Source organism: Hemicordylus capensis, chromosome 5 (genome assembly GCF_027244095.1).
Source record: "Hemicordylus capensis ecotype Gifberg chromosome 5, rHemCap1.1.pri, whole genome shotgun sequence".
Taxonomy (NCBI): domain Eukaryota; kingdom Metazoa; phylum Chordata; class Lepidosauria; order Squamata; family Cordylidae; genus Hemicordylus; species Hemicordylus capensis.
Window position 1 is genome coordinate 15,146,109 of NC_069661.1, and position 20,189 is coordinate 15,166,297.

General features: G+C 45.0%; 1 protein-coding gene across 4 annotated transcripts in view; it reads right to left on the reverse strand.

Annotated features, from left to right (window-relative positions):
• The window catches only part of CNOT6L (CCR4-NOT transcription complex subunit 6 like), a 61,399-nt gene that overhangs the window by 21,986 nt on the left and 19,224 nt on the right, over positions 1-20,189 (reverse strand). For 3 of the 4 annotated variants that reach the window (XM_053255200.1, XM_053255197.1, XM_053255198.1), the window contains exons 2-3: positions 3,606-3,727; positions 1,396-1,582 (exon numbers count right to left, since the gene is read on the reverse strand). In XM_053255200.1, the coding sequence (XP_053111175.1) occupies positions 1,396-1,582; positions 3,606-3,717 (299 nt within the window). In that variant the 5' untranslated portion in view covers positions 3,718-3,727. Of the gene's footprint in view, positions 1-1,395; positions 1,583-3,026; positions 3,168-3,605; positions 3,731-20,189 lie in introns of those variants that run through there. The other variant, XM_053255199.1, reaches the window with a different exon arrangement.

The following is a 20,189-nucleotide window of genomic DNA, read 5'->3' on the forward strand; positions in this document are numbered from 1 at the left end:
TAAAGTGGCTCCCTGAGTGCTCCAATGAAGTGGCGGGGGGGAGAGAAGAAACAGGGAGGAAGAAATGAAATGAAAGTTTTTTTGTCTTGTTTTTTGTAGCAAAGAGGAAGAGACTGTTAGCTGAAGGGCAGCTGTAAGAAAACTCGAGGAGAAACACGAAGGAGGTAAGGAGAGATTTGAGACAAATGATGAAGGAGAGGGAAAGCTTGTAATAAAGCAAGACAGACCTTCTCTGGAGCGTAGCAGGACAAACTGAACTGGAACTCCTTCCACACCTTTTAAAGGCTTCCCCTGATTGATTTGTCCTGCCTCTGGAGCATGCGGAAAAGATAGATCACTTGAGATGTCTTACTCCAGCAGCATGAAAAGTAGTATATAAATATTCATCATCGTGGTAGTAGCAGTATTAGACGAGAAAGAGAGGTTAAAGGTCAAGACAGTTATTCTAGAAGGATAATCTCAAACACTATCCCTTATTTGTCTACACACTCCAGGGTTTAAGGCAGAAGTTAAAAGGACATCAGTGACCTCTAGCAAGTTTGTGGGTCCTTAGTTAACGTCTTTCATCCTAGGATAAAGAATCAGGTAAATATCAGGGTTATCTCCAATGAGTTCATGGTACCAGAGAGAAACTATGACCTTTGAACTATCCAAAGTCAGCCAGCAAATAAGAGCAGATGAAAGGTCCTGGCATTTCTTAATCTGTCAGAAAGCGGCTGTTAAACTAAGAGGACAATTTCTGAATTTTGACTGTGTAAACAGCCTCAAAAGGAAACCAAAGTAAAGGAGGAGGGGAAAGCGTATAAGACCCAGTCACTACTGTCCACAGCTACCAGATTTATAGGTGACAACTTCTGCTCTAGGAAGAAAGCACAAGTTTTGGGCCAGGGCTAGTCAGTCATCTTTGCGTCTGAATCAAAAAGAAAGTTTGTATATACTATAAACTGGCAACATTCTTACATTAACATTCTTAAAGATGGAAATTAGTACTATTACGAAGCACAGAAAAAGCAGAATTACACAGTCAGATAAACACGGGGCTGCTGATCAAGAACAGCAGCCCCATTTAGTGCTTCCCCTTCCATAGCATGTAGTAAAACTTACCCGTGTCCCGACATCATCATGCTGTCTGTTCCCCCACCTTCATTCTACATCATTAGCTGTTGCTGATGAGGGCAAGGGAACACACAATAGGACGACGTCAGAACACAGGTATCGTGACATGCAGCCCCACCCAGAGAGTTGTGCAAAAAAGAAGCCAGACAACTTTTCAGAATATGCTTCTGAAATTTCAAGAACAGAAACTACCCACATTCTACAGTCAAGTTACACCCAATTTCCAGTTAAGCCAGAGTTAAATCACAGCCAAAAATGTTATGCGGCAAGATTCCTCACCTGAGAGATACCATGTTTCCTAGTTCTGCTGGTAAACTTCTGAGTTTGTTGGATGAGAGATCCAGGTAAACCAGATTATGAAGCTTGGCAATATCAGGCGGAATGCGAGTCAAATAGTTGTCATTGAGGTGGAGAGCAGTCAAGTGCGTTAGTGACCAAAGTGATGTACTTAAGCTCCGCACTCTACCTAAAATGAAGAGCATGGCAGAGAGCGTTAAGCATGAAGGCAGCTTTCTCAACAAAACCCAACAGGTATATGGGTACTGCGATGCAAATAAGAAAACTAGACACTAAGGTCATTCACACAACTGTTACAGGGGTAGGAAGGGAAGGCAGAGTTGAACCTGCCTTCCCCCTAGAGATCATCATTCTTCTGTGTGGCACACAGCTCACACACCCACAAGATCCGTGCTGCTCTGAGCACTGCAGAGCTCTGGAAGCTGGGGAAAACAAAGCCAGGCCTCCCGATATCCCTGAATGCACCATGCAAGGAGCACAATGCATTGAAGGCTCTCCCCTCAAGCTGAACATTCTAGGTGCCTAGCTCCATGTCTGCTTAAGCTGCCTGCTGTCCAAGCACACACACGACCCTGGACATGGGTAAAAGCCCAGGGAAAATTCCCGGGGAGGCAGCACCAGGATCAGCCTTGATTCCAGCACTTCACACAAACAACCCTACCCAAGCCTGGGTAGGGCTGCTCGTGCAAACACCTCATTTACTATTCATATCAGCCAATCAGTCATATCATATCAGTCCCCTGCTAACTGAGCAAAGAGGCACCTTTTTAAAGTGGCAATTCTCTTTATTTAGCGGGGGGGGGGGGAGCAACTGGAACAGCATTCCTCCAGTGGCTGTTGCTGGTGACTATCTTTACTTGTTAAGATTGTGCGCCCTTTGAGGACAGGGGAGATATTTTATTTATATTTCTCTATGTAAACTGCTTTGGAAAATTTTGTTGAAAAGCAGGATATAAATATCCATTGTATCATGTCATCCCAAGCAAAACCCTGAACATAGTGGGTGAAATCCAAAGAACCATAGGTGGTGTTCTGCTTGAGGAATGGGGCTTTTCCCTCCTCTATGCTGTAGCCCACAACACCCCACAGGTGGCTAAAAAAAATGGCTAAGAACCTTAAACAAAGACACTTAGCTCCACTAGATTATTAGATCATTTTGCTACAGTTGAAGGAAATAGAAACTATCTTTCAAGCTATCCAGGACATCAACATGGAGGATTTCCATACTATCACTACCATCCACCCCCCAGAAAACTCTTAGTCTATTCATGAAACAGCAGCATTATTAGGAAAAGCAATGTGTCTTAGAGAAGATTTTTATTAGAGATATGAAATGTTCAAGAGTTTTGAAGCTGGGGGTGGAGAGAGAGAAAGAGAGGATACTATGGTTTTCCCCAGTGGGAGAGAAGAAAGAAATGGGCCAAAAACTAATTGAAATATGTTCTGAAAGGAAAAAAGAGGGAGATTTGTTTCAGTTTTTCTCAGGATCTGGGGAGGGAAGAATGGAAAAACATCTCCCCAATTTCCCCCAACTTTCTGTATATATTTTTTTCTCTTGGGGCTTAATGTCTTTAGTTCTTATGATCTTCTCCCCACTCCCATCATAAAGTTACCAGGTATTTTGTGGAAGATATCTACTTTAACTCCTATTAATAAAAATGATTTAAAGTGTTTCATTGCAGGTATGCCTGGCATCTTGCTTCTGAGACTTTCTTGGACCGATAAGCTTGCCACGTCTTGAACCATTCACAAGCCTATGGGGTAAATGGATAACTAAGTCAATGAGAATCTCATAAGAATATAAGAAGCTGCCTTATACCAAGTCAGACCATTGGTCCATCTAGCTCAGTATTGTCTACACAGACTGGCAGCAGCTTCGCCTAGGTTGTAGGAGTCTCTCTCAGCCCTATCTTAGAGATGCTGCCAGGGAGGGAACTTGGAACCTTCTGCATGCAGATACTCTCCCAGATCAGCCCAAATCCCTAAGGGGAATATCTTTCAGAGCTCACACATGTAATCTCCCATTCAAATGCAAACCAGGGTGAACCCCACTTAGCAAAGGGGACAATTCATGCTTGCCACCACAAGACCAGCACTCCTCCACCCACACACTGCAAAAATACTTTTTTAATTGGATTTTTAATGGATTAATGCCCAAAAGTAGTATACACATGTTTTAATAGAGGACTCACCCGAGATTTCCAATTCTGCCCAATGGGACTTCTTCCCATTGGCTACCTCCTCTGCTGACATGATGGTATAAATTCTGCGAGGATCTGGAGGATCATATTTTTCCTTTGGCATCCCTGTTAGTCTGAAAAATAAGCGGCATGGTTATTACAACACTAGTAGTTACAAGCAAGTTTCTCATCATTTTAAAAAAACCACACACCAAGATTTATAAGGGGCCCTGCTAGTTTCAGCAAGCTAAGAATACATAAGATTTAACAGTAGACTTGTCTGCCACAACACTCTTCTCAACGGAGACCAAACTCAATGCAAGTAGCAGAACAGTAGTTCTGGATCTTTCAACCTGGAACTGCACCAATGAGATGAGGAAATGGAGAGGGGTTGTGAGGATCTGCTTTTAATGGCAAAAAGAGGCACAAATAACCATCCTGCCACCTTACCCCCCGCCACTACTCCTGGAATCTCCTCTCCCCAAGTGCTTTTACACTCAGCCAAGCGGAACTGACCCTGGCTGGGCAAAATGTGCTTGAGAAGAAATGCAGTGAGGTAAGCCACAGGCATGGCTCAGTATCCACCCCCACCCCTCCCCACGCTTGTGTTATGCTTTTTTGTTAAGAAACACAGACCGATATGACTGGAGCAGCTCCAGGTTTAAGCACACACGAAACCCATGTTGCCATGCCAAATTTAACCCTGAATCAAGCAAATACTGGAGAAGAAAGAATCAGACCAATCCCCACTGCCCCAGAACTTGGCTGAAGCCATTGTTTTGCTCATAGATAATATTTTTAAGAAGATCACATCATATTATAAAATATACATTCAGCCTCTCACATACATAGCTCCTATTCATGCCAGCACAACATCCCTCCTAGTGGCTGTTGCTGATATCTTCCTTGCCTTTATAAGACCATGAACCCATTTTGGGACACAGAACATACCCTATCTTTTGCTTTGAAAACCACTGTGCAAACTTTTGCTGTTGCACAACAGTATATAATATTCTAAGTAAGATTATTGTATGACAATGTAATGAAAGCAGATAATTTTTCACCACTCACGAGAAACAAACTTCCTGGAAGCTCTTAAAGTAGACATTTTTCTAGAGAATTTTCTGCTAACCAACAGGAAACACACTCTCACACACTTAATGTAAAGACATTCCAAATTTTGCAATACAACTACACTGTTCTTGGAATACTTTTCCTTACAATATTGACAAGTTATATATAAAAGAGAGAGAGAGAGAGAGAGGTTCTCATTTTTACTTCCTCTATTCAGCTTGGCAAAGAAAGGCCATGGGGTTTTATTAGTTTTGGGTTTGTTTGTTTTGTTACAAAGGCAGCATTAAACTACCAGGCATAAAATGTCATGTAGTTTCTATTTGGGAATTTTGAGATCAAGCCGTCCACCCCACCCCACACCCACTTCCTTCATATTGGCTACTGTGCCTAACTGTCTAGAACTACTTTGCTTTAGAACAGATCTTAACAAAGAATTCCCCAAACACCCAGCTGCTCAGTGATCACAGGGGTCCTTCTCTTACCTCCTGCAATAAAGCAGTTGCCGATTATCCTGACCTTCTCTATTTTCTTGATCCTGGCTTTGAACTCTCACCTAGTACAAAGGAACAGTACTACCTACCTAAAGCAGAGAACTTCTAATGAGTAGTGTAAGGAAACTGATAGCTCCAAGGCCCTGTTGTAAAAAATCAATCTGAAACCCAAGCTTGTTCATGAACCCTTTGCAGAGGGTAAAAGTGGCCCCCAAATAAGTCCCCATTCTTCCGTCTTGAAGAGCTACTGGCTCTTCAAGGCCAGAAAGCAGACAACAGTTCTTTGTGCAGCTTCCATATTGCACCCTGCGTGACACACGGTTGTGTTCTGGAACCTGCATGTGGAACAGGATGTGTCATTCTTACCCCCTTCAAAGCATGTATCATGACTTCAAGCATATGAACTCTTAAACACCGTGGATTTGAAAGTTTTAAAACCTTAAGCAGCAAATACAAAAATGAGACACCATATGCCCTTTTTTATAGACAGGTGGAAGGGTTTATGGAAAACTTTCACAACTCATTTCCTTATGCTGCTCTCCAAATGATTAATGCTCTTAGTCCTAGTTCACAACACAGACCAATTACAAAGTCCCCATTGCAAAGGTTTCGAAGGACTGTATGCACAGTGACCCTATTTGGCTAAAACATGTTCACAAGACCTTCACACAAAATGTGTATCTCAAACAACGGTCTGAATTTGTATTTAATGAAGACAAAACTAACCACCACGCTAGAGATTTCCAAGGACATCCTTGAAAATGCAAATTGCCAAAACAGTCTCATTCCAGCATGATTGTATTAAGCGAGGGAAGGGAGAAGCAACAGTTTTCTTAAAATAAATGTGATAGTTCTGAACACAACTGGGGTGTGTGTGTAGAAGGCCAAGCTTCTGTGCCTTAACACAGTAAGAGAAAGGATTTTTATTTTTTTATTTTTTTTGCTAGAACAGCCTATATTGTTGTAATCTCAAGTAAGAAAGCCTATGCCTACCAAAATCCTCCCTTCTACAAAACTATTCAAAGGGCAGGAGCTCTATCCTGGACTGAATCTCACAGCTTCAGTTTTACATGCATACATGTGGCTAGACTGAACTTCTCAACAGCAGTGAACACAGGACCTAAGCAATGCCAGTAACTATGCACGGCTCTGCACATTCCTTATAGAAAAAGTGAGTCGTAGGAAACTGGGCTAAGTCATCAGTGGGGGAAATCCAAACACTACAATCTGCTAATACCATTATTAGGATCAACCGAAAGGACACAAAAAGTACTCAGCAGCAATCTTTCAAGATTTCCAGAACTCTTCTTCATCCTGCAATGGTTGCCAAGTAGTGAGGCCAACCAACCTGAATCTGTGGAACTCTTTGTACACTGTCTTATTATTATTATTAATTCGATTTCTAAACCGCCCTTCCAAAAATGGCTCAGGGCGGTTTACACAGAGAAATAATAAATGAAGATGGCTCCCGGTCCCCAAAGGGCTCAAATGCTTTAAAAAAAAACAAACAAACCAAGCTAGACACCAGCAACAGTCACCGGAGGTACTGTGCTGGGGGTGGAGAGGGCCAGTTACTCTCCCCCTGCTCAATAAAGAGAATCACCATGGTAAAAGGTGCCTCTTTGCCCAGTTAGCAGGGGACAAACATCTTAAGTTGCAGACTCTGGGGCTATAACACCATGCACGGTTTTCTCTCTCCCACCTTGCCATGGCCACTCCTGTGTGTGGTGTGTTTTGCTTTAACATCCAGCCTGATGAGGAGTTCTGGAGATCCCAAAAGTTTGCTGCTCAGGACTTGGTGTCATTTTGGATAGCCCTAATAAAAGTTATTAACGGACTGTAGGGCTGTTCTCATGACCCTGAACAGGTGGTTGTATGTCTGCAAAGATCAAGGGAGGAGAGAGAGTGACCATGTGGGAGCCAAGAGCTGGCTTGGAAAGCTTTTCATCCACTCTCAATAAAATGTTGGGGACAGCATGCGAGTTGGCTGAACCCATCCTACCCAGCTCCTGGCTCCCACACAATCGGTCTCCCCTCCTCCCCCCTTGATCTTTGCAAACACACCACTGCCATTCGGGAGCTTGCATGGCTCTCCCATCCTGGCTGGGCACTCCTCCTACCCATAGAGTTTGATCGTGAGAATGAGCCCAGTAATTTTTGCTACATGAACATATGAGTATTTCCCTTATTATCAAAAGCATGTTCTTTTCATTAATGTTCCTGCATGCTTTAACCCAGGAGGCAACTGTTTTATTTCAGGGGAAGCAGGACATGGGAGATGGACAGGAACATGGGGAAACTTCTTCTAATGTTTGCTCCTGGCAATTCTACCACTCACTTTCTTAGAAAGACTTCCTTCATAGAATGTTCAGACTCCTCTGGGGCTACAATAGACAGAACCACAGACAATTCCAGTAGTTAGCTCGCTCATACAGAATTATAATGTGGCAGAGGCAAGACTGCAACCCCTGAAGCTGGCAGCTGAACTTTCAGTCAGATAAGAAGCCTAGAAGAAAAGGTCTCGGGCACCCCTTTCCATTTGCCAGTTCCCAGCCACTATAAGGTGTGCTGTATTTCAGGCTGGCTTGCTCACTCAGGAGAGGGGCTGTAATGTCAGAGCATACGCTTTGCATGCAGAAGACACCAGGCTTAATCCCCAGCATCACAAGGCTGTGAGAGACCTTCAGCCAACATCCAAAAAGTTGCTCCCAGTCCCTATACTCACATGACTGAAATCAGATTCTAAGTGCACTCTTACAGAAACAAAGCTGAAGCATTCATTCATTCATGCATGCATTCATGTATTTATAAACCACCCCATCCAAAGGCTCTGGGCAGTGTACAAAAAATTTAAAAAGACCTAAAAACACACACCATTTAAAGCACAGTTCTAAAACCAATATAAAAACAATTCAAGAACTATTTTAAAAAACATTTAAAACTAATTAAAATACTTTAAAAATAATTTACAAACCTTGGAAGGCCAGGTCAAACAAGTAAGTTGTTAGGGCTCTCTTAAAGGCCAACAGCGAGCCTAAACGGCAGATATCTGCCAGGAGTGCATTCCCATAGGCCAGGAGCAGCTACAGAAAAGGCCTGGTTCTGCGTCGCCACCAGACTTACCAGTGGCAACTGGAGACCAGATGACCTCAACGAGCGATGGAGATCATACTGAAGAAGGCACTCTCTAAAGTAGCCTGGACCCAAGCCATTCAGAGCTTCAAAGATAACAACCAGAACTTTGTATTTCGCCCAGAAACTTATCGGCAGCCAGTGCAACTGTTTTAAGAAAGGCATAATATGGTCTCTCCGGGTTACCCCAGAGACCAATCTGGCTGATGCATTTTGAACTAACTGAAGTTTCCGAACTACACACAAAGGCAGCCTCACGTAGAGTGCACTGCAGTAGTAGAGCCTGGAGGTTACCAGCTGATGCACCACTGTTTTGAAGTCATTCTCTTCAAGGAATGGGCGCAGCTGTTGAATCAACCAAAGTTGATAGAAAGCGTTCCTGGCCATAGCCTCCACCTGAGATGCCAGGGTTAGGCCTGGATCCAAGAGCACTCCCAAGTTGCGCACCTGTTCCTTCTAGGGGAGTGTAACCCCATCCAACACAGGAGGATCTAACTCATCCCTTAAATTCCGATCCCCCACAATGAGCACCTTCGTCTTGCTTGGATTCAACTTCAATTTGTTATCCCTCATCCAGCCCATTACTGTCCGTAGGCAGGCATTTAGGGAGTGAATGGCATTTCATGATGATAATGATGATAAGGAGAAATAGATTTGGGTGTCATCAGCATACTGATAACACCCTGCACCAAATCTCCTGATGACCTCACCCAGCGCTTTCATGTAAATGTTAAAAAGCATTGGTGACAGAATGGAGCCCTGAGGCTTCCATTTTAAAGAGGAACTGTCACCAAGCTCCACCATCTGGAATCTGCCTGAGAGACAGGAGCGGAACCACTGCAAAGCAGTGCTTCCTATCCCCAATTCCCCCAGGCGATCCAGAAGGATATCATGGTCGATGGTATTGAATGCTGCCAAGAGATCCAAAAGAACCAACCGAATCACACTCCCTCTGTCGATTCCCCGGTAAAGGTCATCCATCAGGCCGATCAAGGCAGACTCAACCCCATAGCCCGCTCTAAAGTCATTTTCTAATGGGTCTAGATAATCAGTTTCTTCCAAAACTGCCTGAAGCTGGTTAGCCACCACTCTCAATCATCTTGCCCAACCATAGGAGATTGGAGACCAGCCTATAACTATCCATCACTGAGGGATCTAGGGAAGGCTTCTTAAGAAGTGGTCACATCATTGCCTCCTTCAAACAAGGAGGCATCCTACCCTCCCTCAGTGATGAGTTAGTGATATTAACTAGGCCCTCTCCAACAATTTCCCTGCTAGAAAGAAGCTGCCAAGTCGGGCAAGGATCCATAGAACAAGTGGTAGGCCGCACCACCCCAAGCAGCTTGTCCACGTCATCAGGCATCACAGATTGAAACTGATCCAATCTAATACTGCAAGAGGGATTGCTCAACACCACATTAATAGACTGCAGAAACAGTGGAGTCCAAGTCAGCCCAAATACAAGAGATTTTGTCCGCAAAGAATCCATTAAAAGCATCGCAGCAGAACAAAGTCCCCAAGGATTGGTTCGAATTGGAAAGAGACTGAATCAGACTCCTCACAACCCAGGACAGCTCTGCTGGACGCGAACCTGCAGAAGCAATGCGGGCAGACCAGAATTGGTTTTTTACCACACGCACTGCCTCTGCATAAACCTTCAAATGGGCTCTATGCTGTGTCCTGTCACATTTAAGCCGAGTTCTCCTCCACTTGCGCTCCAGTCACCTACCTTGCTGCTTCAGACCCCGCAACTCCTCTGCATACCATGAGGCCTCTTTTAAAGCAGGTCAGAAGGTATGCTTAGGAGCAATTGTGTCTACTGCCCTGGTGAGTTCCCTATTCCAGTTTCCCACCAGGGTATCAACAGAATCACTGGCCACACCAACATTAAAACCCTTCAAGGCTTTTTGGAATCCTACTGGGTCCAGCAGCTGTCTTAGGCAGACCATCTCAGTAGATCCTCCACCCCTGCAGGGCTGGATTGTGGCTGTGAAACCAACCTTAACCAGATAGTGGTCTGTCCATGACAATGGGGAAACCACAGGATCCCACACTCACAGAAACCTCCCTGATCCGAACAGAGGAAGTGTGTGGCTGGCAACATGAGTTGGTCCTGAAACTAGTTGGGATAGGCCCATAGTTGTCATGGCCACTATGAACTCCTGAGCCGCACCAGACAAGTCAGCCTCACAATGAATATTGAAGTCCCCCAGAACTAAAAGTCTGGGCGACTCCAAGACCAGCTCCGTCAGCTCAGTTAGGGAGTCAGTTGGGCAGCGAGGTGGACAGTACACCAACAGGATCCCCAATCTATCCCTAGTTGTCAGCCTCAGAAAGACACACTCAACATAAGTCAACTGTCACACAGGGACCCTGATAATGGAAATGGTATCCTTATGGACCACAGCCACTCCACACACACACACCCGCCCACTTCCCCTAGCCTGCTCCACAACAGAGTAGCCTGGTGAAAGAAGCTGGGCCCATACTGGGCCACTAGCCTCCCCCATCCAGGTCTCAGTTATACAAGCCAGGCTGGCTCCCTCATCCATGACCAAGTCATGGCTGATTTCGGTCTTATTTATTTTAGAGCCATGCGGCAAAAGTTACAAAGCAGAACAGCTGTAGTGCTAATTACTAAAGCATCATATAGCAGCCTCTGGACTTCCTGCAGGTTCTGCTCAAAGACGAACATGCAAAACAGAAAGAGGCAATGTCCTGTGAACATGCAAATCAGAAGATATGCCTCTAACTTACTCAGAGAAGCAGTGACTGCTGGCTGTTCTCAGAAGCATCAACAAAGCTGTTCTCAGAAGCATCAACAAATGACACAAGCAAAGATTCCAGGTGAAGCTGATATAGTGGAGAGGAGGAGAGTAAAGTGGAGGAGACAATGAGGGGGGTACCCCGCCCAGCTCAGAGCAACTCACAGAGGTGTCATGTCAATCTGTCAGCAGACAAGGAAAGACTGAGCAGGGGACTCGGCGCATAGGTGCATTACACCAGAGGGAGCTGGGCTACCGCTCAATTTCAGGAGAAAAGACTTCAGCTTGGAAAGACTCTGACGAGGTCTCTGCACAGGCGCAAAGCCCAATCATGTTGAGCACCGAGACCATGTCGAAGAACCCTTCTCTTCTTGCGGGTGGGAGGGAGAATATTTCCTCTCTCAGAAGAGGAAGTCAGTTTTTTCTTTGTACATCTGAAAAGCATCACTTGTAAGATGATTTGTTTGCCAACATCCAAAACATATTTTATGAATCACAGATAGTTCTAAAGGGGGATGACCAAGGGCCAATTCACACAGATACTTGCTCTGTCTTCTTCACAAAGCAAATCCTGCATATGTGGGATACTTGCAGACTAAAGGGATGCATAAACCATACAACTCTCTACCTACTCCCATTCCCAGAATGTTAACACACCTGAGGACTAGATGTTTACACATCCACCCACATAATATCTGTGGCAACATGTGTATTCTGTTGAAGCAAGACCTTGGATGATTATTGCATCCAAACACAAGACCAAATCAATTCTGTTAAAAAGTGCATTGAGGAGTCATTAAATGTATAAACAAACTGTAGAGGAATGCAAGGACTGACTACTGCAAGGTCTGCCTGTGTAGAATGCAGGCTTTATGGCCACCAAGAACCAGGTGGCAGATTTATGCTTTTTTAAAAAAAAATTAAAACAAGCAAACACACACACTTCTGTCCTCTGACAGCATATTATAGAATGTTTTGCGCTGACTGACTAATTGTCATATTAGCAATGGGTTTATTTAATAAGTTGTTTTATTAAGCTATCTAGAATAAAAATGTAAAGAATAAAGATGTCTCCCGGCTGTTCAAAGAAGGCCTCAGAGGGTTTGAGACTTCTGTGTGTATCAGGTGGCAGGAGTATCAGGATTGTAGTGGCATTCAAGAACTTGCCACCTAAATACCTGCACTTTAGCCAAGTAAAATGAAACTTTTCCATTTCCTTCATTGCTTTAAAACACACACACACACACCCCAACCAGCAGGGCCAGAAAAAGTTTAACACAAAATGAACAGGAAAGATACACACCATATATGGGAACACACCACAGTGTTCACTTGTCTGCAGCCCAACAACTTTTACAAGATTATTAAAAAGTCTCTATGTGAATACAGGAACCCTCTGAAGTTCTGCAAAAAGGGACCACGTGATTTTTGCAGGTAATGCTTAAAAAGACAGTGTACACACATGTCCCAAATAAGTATTTTTGGGGACCTATTTTTTGGGACCTACCTGTGTGGTGCACATGTGCACCCACACAGGTAGATGCACATGTGCACCACACACAGAGAACTTGCATTTGGGGTGGTATGAAAATATGTTAAACAAACAAGCAAACAAACCAGGGTTGGGATAGGCTGCAATTGCCTACAGCTAGTGGTGTGCATGGAACCGACACCTGCCAGTTTGAAGGGGGGAGGGGATCTCTTTAAGGATGGGGGAGGGTGCTCTTACCCCTCCCGCCACATTTTCCCCACCAGCACTATCTTTTAAAATGGTCCAGCGGGGTGGCAGCATACCTCCTTGCCGCCCTGGTGCCTCCTCGGACCGGATGTTGCCACGAGTGTGTGCACGTCGCAACATGCACATGCAGCAGCAACTTCCAGTCACTTCCAGTCCACTGCCACCCCGCCGGACCGTTCTAGAAGGCAGCGCCGGCAGGGGAAATGTGGCGGGAGGGATAAGAGCACCTCCCCCCATCCTTAAAGAGATCCCCCCACCTTCAAACCGGCCAAACCACCCATCTTTTGAACCGGTTCGGACGCCCATAAAGGGACTCCAAACCAGTTCCATACACATCCCGACCTACTGCAAATACACTAGGTTATAGATGGTTTGTTGCTGAATCAGTTTGTGAAACGATCCAAAGAAAAGTACCTATAACGTATGCAACACTTTATTCCCATTCCTTGTAATACTTTGCTCAGTTTTAATCTACACCACCTTTCTCTAATTAGTTTGCTAACCTGTCTTCCCACTTCCTCCCTTGAAGCAAGATATACATTGAGAAATGTTCCACATAGTCCCCACCCTCACCCTCACCCTCACTCTCTCTCACACACACAGGAAGCAGCAGCTACCATTCAAAACAATCCAATGCAGAGATACTTATAACTTGCCTGTTTTCAGCCATGTATTTCAAGCACACAAATTAAAGGCCCAGTTCTTGCCTATATAAGGGTTGCATGATGACCCAAGATGGCTTAGGAACATAGGAAGCTGCCGTATACTGAGGCTATTCTCACGATCGCCCAAAATCGGGCTAAGGGAACCTAGCCCAATTTTGGCCAATCATGTGCTGCGATAGGAGCTGCGCGGCTCCGGGCAGCAAACCTCCTAAAGTACCCCTCCCCTTAGCCAAGGTTAACGGAGCGAGCGCTCTTTTAACCTCATCTTTTTGATTGTGTATTGCTGCAGCGTGGCTCCGTGCCGCAGCAACACACAAGGAGACCCCCAGCTAGGAGGCTGCAAGAAGTCTCCCGGGCTCGGGGGTCTCCCCAGCATGCCCCACGCACTCGCACAGGGCATTCTGGAACTTCCGGGGCCCATGTGGCCCCCGATCCCCACAGCCCCTGCCGGCTCCGTGACAGAGCCGGCAGTCGTGTGGGTGGCCGATCCGACCACTGAGGGCTGCAACTGTGATCATCTGCAGGCTAAGCCTGCTCTCCCTGCAAATCCCGTTAAGGTGCTTCTCACTGATCGTGGGACTCGCCTCACTGAGTCAGATCATAGGTCCATCTAGCTCATTATTGTCTACACCGACTGGCAGCAGCTTCTCCAAGGTTGCAGGCAGGAATCTCTCTCAGCCCTATCTTGGAGATGCTGCCAGGGAGGGAACTTGGAACCTTCTGCTCTCCCCAGAGCAGCTCCATCCCCTAAGAGGAATACCTTAGAGTGCTCACACATCAAGTCTCCCATTTATATGCAAACAGGGCAGACCCTGCTTAGCTAAGGGGACAAGTCATGCTTGCTACCACAAGACCAGTTCTCCTCTCCCACATACATACATCACTTTTGTGCAGAGAACTGCATATGCACAACACAGCAATTGACAAATGTCTAATGCACCAAGTGTAGACCTGAAAGGAACCTTCAGTTGCCACATGTAGACACTGAGATTTCTTCTTTTGCATAGTATGTTCAGTTCTTCTAAAAGGAAATAAAAACCATGTAGAAAAGGTTTTGCATGAAGCAGTCCTACACTGAAAACGCTGAAGTATTCCAAGGAAGCCTAGAACTAACACTACAGTTGGTACTCCTTCAGCTGAAGAATATGACCAGTGTTTTCCCCCTTTCAAGAACTGTTATGTGCATACTAATAAACTAACTATCACCAAAGTATCCAACGCTACTCTACAAGGCTGTTCGCATGAGCAGTCTAACCCTGGGTTAGGCTGCTCATGTGGCGCTCCGGGATTGCTCCTGATCCCAGCACTCCCGTCCAGCCTAGCCCTTTTTTGCCCTGGCTCTTCACCAAGCCCAAGCACACCCTTAACCCCAGTGCTGGGGTCATGTTGCTCGGGGTGCTTGCAGGAGGAATCCCCCAATGCACCACACTCCGTGCATTGTGGGATTCCTGGAGGCTGGGACTCATCATCGTTGTGCGAATAGCCTTTACCGATTTTATTGCAGGGGCAAACTATCAGTTTTATTGAAAGAAAGTTAACTATGACTAAATCCCACTGAAATTAACTATCACAGAGTGACCAAATCGTGACTAACTTCCTTTGAGTATGGGTTACACAGTAGCCCTCTGTGAAGTACACGTTGCATCAAGAAAAGGACCAGAGAAGAAGGAGCAAAGTTGATGCTTAGGAGGCAATTATGGGTCCATACACAAACTGGATGGGCAAAAGCAACTGTCAGGGGATGCTAGGGGTGGGCAAATTTGGCCCTCCAGATGTTGTTGAACTACAATTCCCACCTTCCCCAACTACAATAAATTGTGGCGTGGCTGGGGGTGATGGGAGTTTTAGTTCATAACAGCCAGAGGGCCAAATCTGCCCACCCCTGGATTAGGCAGTTTCTTCCCTCCCTTCTCCAATGCAAATCATGTTTTGCAAGGGAAAGGAGGCCGTCAGGGTTTTATCACATGCAGCTGCAGGGTAGCATGTATTTTGCATGTCAGTGTTTTTGTGGAAAGTCACTAGCTTTGGCTAACAGGCTCAACTGAGCATAACGAAAATTCAATGTAGCAGAAGCTGGACACCAGAAATCAGTAAGTAATGCCATAAGATAACCCACCATTCTAGACGTTTGTGCTATTCTGCAATTAACAAGTCACATTAACCCACAAGCCTAAGAAATACGATTTGAGAGATTAAGAATCCTCTGAAGGAAGAGAGAAATTGAGAGAGCCACTATTCTGTAGGGATGTACCTGAATCACTTCAGTGCCTCTTTGAAAAGGCGCTAAAATGATTCAGCTCCCTGAAGCCAAAACGTTTCGGCGTGGGGCAAGGGGTTTCCTTGAGACAGGCAGGTCCTACTTGCCCCTCCTGCGAGCCGCCACCCCATCGTGGCACTGTACTCCGGAAAGTTCCACCGTGACAGCAGCAGCCTGTGCTGCTGTCTCCTTTAAGGCACCCGCCGTGGCAACGGGACGCTGCTCCCAGCATCGCTCACACAGCATCAACACGCAAATGGCACCGGCGCCATTTGCAGAGCCAACATTTGTGAGACTCGCAGGAGGAGCAGGTAGGACTTGCCTGTCTCTTCTTAAGGGAACCCCTCCCTGCTCCCTGGGATGTGCCTGAAGTATTTTGTGCACATCCCTACTATTCTGTTCAGAAACAGACTCCTCGTTTTGGCATAGCTCTCTTGCGCATGCATAAAGTTTGAATGAATTGTGGGGAACTGGGAATGTACTAGCCTGCCCTGCCCCAGGCTGCAATTCATGCATTCGACCCCGTATATGAAGTCAGGGACATGTATTCCAACTGTTCACACATTTGCCTAAGCTGCATTCACACAATCGTGGTGATCCTGGTTAAAGAGTTGACCAGGACCACTGAGCCCTGCAAAGTGGTTTGTGAGAACCCAGAATTTCCAGGCGATCCTGGCCAACCTGCTATGGTTAACCAACATTTAACCAGGATCCTGGTTAAATGCAGGTTGACATGGTTGTGTGAATGTGGTCTGGCGCAGCGGGGAAGCAGCTTGCCTAGGGAGCAAAAGGCTGATAGTTTGAATCCCCACCGGTGTGCTTTCCAGACTGTGCCTAGTAAATATATGTTTGTAGTCACCTTTATCGGGCAGCAGCAATACTGGAAGGTGCTGGAGGTGGATGCTCACTTCAGTGACAATGGCAAAAATTTATTTAAAATATTTATGCCCCGCCCCTCCAGTGCACTACTGCTTGGGGTGGCTTACAACAATAAAACAGATACAAAACACAAGTAATAAAACTAACCAAATTGAACAAACAAGTTAAAAGTCAGGTTAAAAACCACAATTGTTATTACGTTCAAATTAAAAGTTATATTAAAAGCTAAAAACTAAAAATTTAAAAAAGGTAAAGAACCTACCAGATATAAATAAAAATGGAGCATATAAAAGCCTCCTTAAAAAGATATGTTTTAAGTTGGGTTTTTTAAAACACTGAGGGAGGGAGCATGGCAAAGCTCTTCAGAGAGGGCGTTCCAAAGCCAAGGGGCCCCAACCGGAAAGGTCCTATCTCTAGTCCCCGCCAATGAGATTTCTATTTATGGCGGGGCCATGAGCAGGGCCTGAGACAATGAGCGGAGGGCCCTGGCAGATTCACGTAGGCAAATGCGGTCCAACAGGTACCCTGGCCCCAAGCCATGTAGAGCTTTAAAGGTCAAGACCAGCACCTTGAATCTAGCCCGGCAAAGGCATCATTTCATATTGTGCGGGAGGAAGGCAATAGTAAACCACTCCTGTACTCTACCAAGAAAACCACATAACTCTGTGGTCACTGGGAGTCAACACTGACTCAGCAGCACAATCTTTCCTTTCCTACATATATAAAGCGCAATGAATCTACCCATCTGTACATGATGAAATGAAGGCATACAGACTGCATGAATCAGGCCTACATGTACAAGCCCCTGTGCAAGCATTAAATCACATGTGTGAACAGCTGAGTGGCAGATGCATCTGACCCCAAAGTCTGAACATCTGCACAGGGTTACTATAGAAGGGCAGTTTTCCCTTCCCTCTAATCCTTTGGTATTTTCCCCTTTGGATATTTGGGTTTCATAACTAAACAAAATCCACCTCGAACAATTTATAGCAATTTATAGCAAAAAATAATCCCTGGGAAAGCACGTGACCTTCCAGACAATTTGCTCAGGGTTACATGCTATGTTTTGGTAAATAAGAGAAGCTATTGTGGACATGAGCTATTCCGGTCCACATCTCTTAACCACCAGACCAGACTCAATACCCAGACTGAGCTGGGAGAAGAAGGAGCAGGTGTATTATACTTGCTTGCCAGAACAAAATAAACCTCAGTACACAGCAGCTGAAGAGCTATAACACAGAAACCCATTAAGCAGCAATGTTATTTTTGTCATACAATTTGGAGCACCATGTTTATCTTATGAGCCTGTCTCCAATTCCTCATTTTGAATGACTTTGTTTCGAAAGGGTTAAGAACACCAGCCTTTAAATCTATGCAGAGCCCTTCTGCAGACAAGTTTTCTTCATATTTGTAGACCATCTAATATATGCATCTCTAGGCGATGTACATGATTTAAAAATACAACCATTAAAAAATTAACAGTTTTAAAGTGTCTTTAATTAAAAGTTGAAGAATACAGGTGCTTAAGGGTCTTTTTTAAAAGGCAGCCACAGATGGAGAAGCTCTTATTTTGACAGGAAGCACATTCCAAAGCGCTTGGATAACCACAGAAAAGGTCCAGCTCTGGGTCGCCACTAAACAAGCCAGTCGCAACTGTAACTGGACCGCCCCACATGCTTTTAATAGGCAACAAGGTCCATGACAACCGTGGTGCTCTCTTAACCCTCATTTGAATTGGGGGGTAACTCTTTGGGCTGAAGCTCTTGCCTGGCCTCTGGTACACGATGTATCCACAAGTATTGCTCATCACCAGTTATATGTTGTTATTATCAATAAAAGACATAGGGTAGAAAACTACCGCCAAATGAACAGACTTTCTATGGTGGGGTGATTTCTATCCCACCCCCATATTAAGTCAATTGGGAGAAAAACCACCCCAGAAATGAATGGGCTTTCTAAAGTGTGAGTGTGAGTGTGAGTGTGGTTTCTATCCCATTTCTATAATAAGCTACTTGGAATGGGAGAGAAGATTGTTTCTCTTTGGAAACTTCAGTTTTGCTTCGCCTTGCAAGCTCAACTGACCTTGAAAGATAGTGTCTGAAAAATAGTCTGAGGAACTGCATAGCTTTGTGCTCCTGAGTTCGGGAAAATGAAACCAGCCCCTCCCACAATGTCGGACCTAGTATTTGGAACAAGTAAATCATTCAGAAGCATCTGATCTTGCAGAAGCAGAGATTTTAGCCAGCAGAACAAAGCCAGAAGGATCACAACAGCAGCAACCACAAAATGTCAGCTTCAGTAAGCCTGGCATTAATGGATCAACCATCCATAGTACCTCTCTGCTCTTTTCCCATTTCTCCTAGAGGGATACAGCCCAGAAAGCCAGGGTGGTGGAGCTTGGTTCCAAGTGGAAAGCAGTGTTCTCTCTAATTTTTTTCATCTGTGTGCAGAATGAGTTTCATTTTGGGCAGCAGTATCAAGGCAGTCAGTGTGTGCACACATGTATTCAGAGTGGGACCTTCCTGATTCAACCTGAGTGGGATCTAAAATTAACTGAATGGACATTTAAAAATGTGTGATCGCATGCACGTGCACATGCCTTAGAGGGAACACTGGTGGAGAGAGAGGAAGAAAATGTAGTGGTCAGATGTGTGGCACTGAGCAGTCTGCTGAACCTCACTCACCTGCCAGTGAAGGTACTGCGATAATGGCTTACATGACAAACAGAAATGACAAAAAGGTGGTCAGAAACATCACTCACCCAATGCATATATCATAGGTGATCACACAGGGACAACGTGTGGAACTATCAGAGTCACCATCAGTCCCTCACACTGTGCGTCACGGAACCTTACTCATCCAAGAAAGCGGGAAGCAAAATTGGAAGACATCAGAATGGTGTGGGGTCCTGACATGCTGTGAGGCCTGGCCAGAGTGAATGTTGCTGGTAGGAATAGAAGCACCTACAGGCCTGGATTTGGCATAGAGTTATGACCTAAACTCCATCTCAGCAGTCTTCAACCTTTTCAGTCCCAGGATCTACCCCTAACCCAAAGCTGCAATACAGGACCTTCTTTTAATAGGTGTTACTGTATACATCTATGTGTGTTCCTTCATCAGATAGAAGGAGGAAAATGTTAGCAGCTGCAGTTTTTCATGCAAGAGGTGTACCTGCTGAAATTTAATTTCTATGCTAGGATGAAAAGGGGCTGCCCTGCTTTACAACAGGTCACCTTGTTTTCCACCTTCACTTTTTGTCATTTCTGTCCTTTAAAGAAACCCCTTTACAACAAGAAGTGATTGTGATACTACTGGTCTAAAGAACTGCAGTTTGGAATACAATCCACTTATGTGTTCAGTCCACCAGCTGAAAACCAATGGATTAGAGGCAAAAGCACATCCAGACTGCAGAAGAGTAATACAAGAAAATATTCTGTGCTGGAGTTACAGCAAAAATGTTGCCCACCACTGGACTGAGTTTAATTTCATGCACTCAGACAATGCAAACAGACCGAGATGGAATGGTATTTACTGGAAGTGTTCTCTCTCATCTTTTTCATCTGTGTGCAGAATGAGTTTTGTTCTGGGTGGCAGT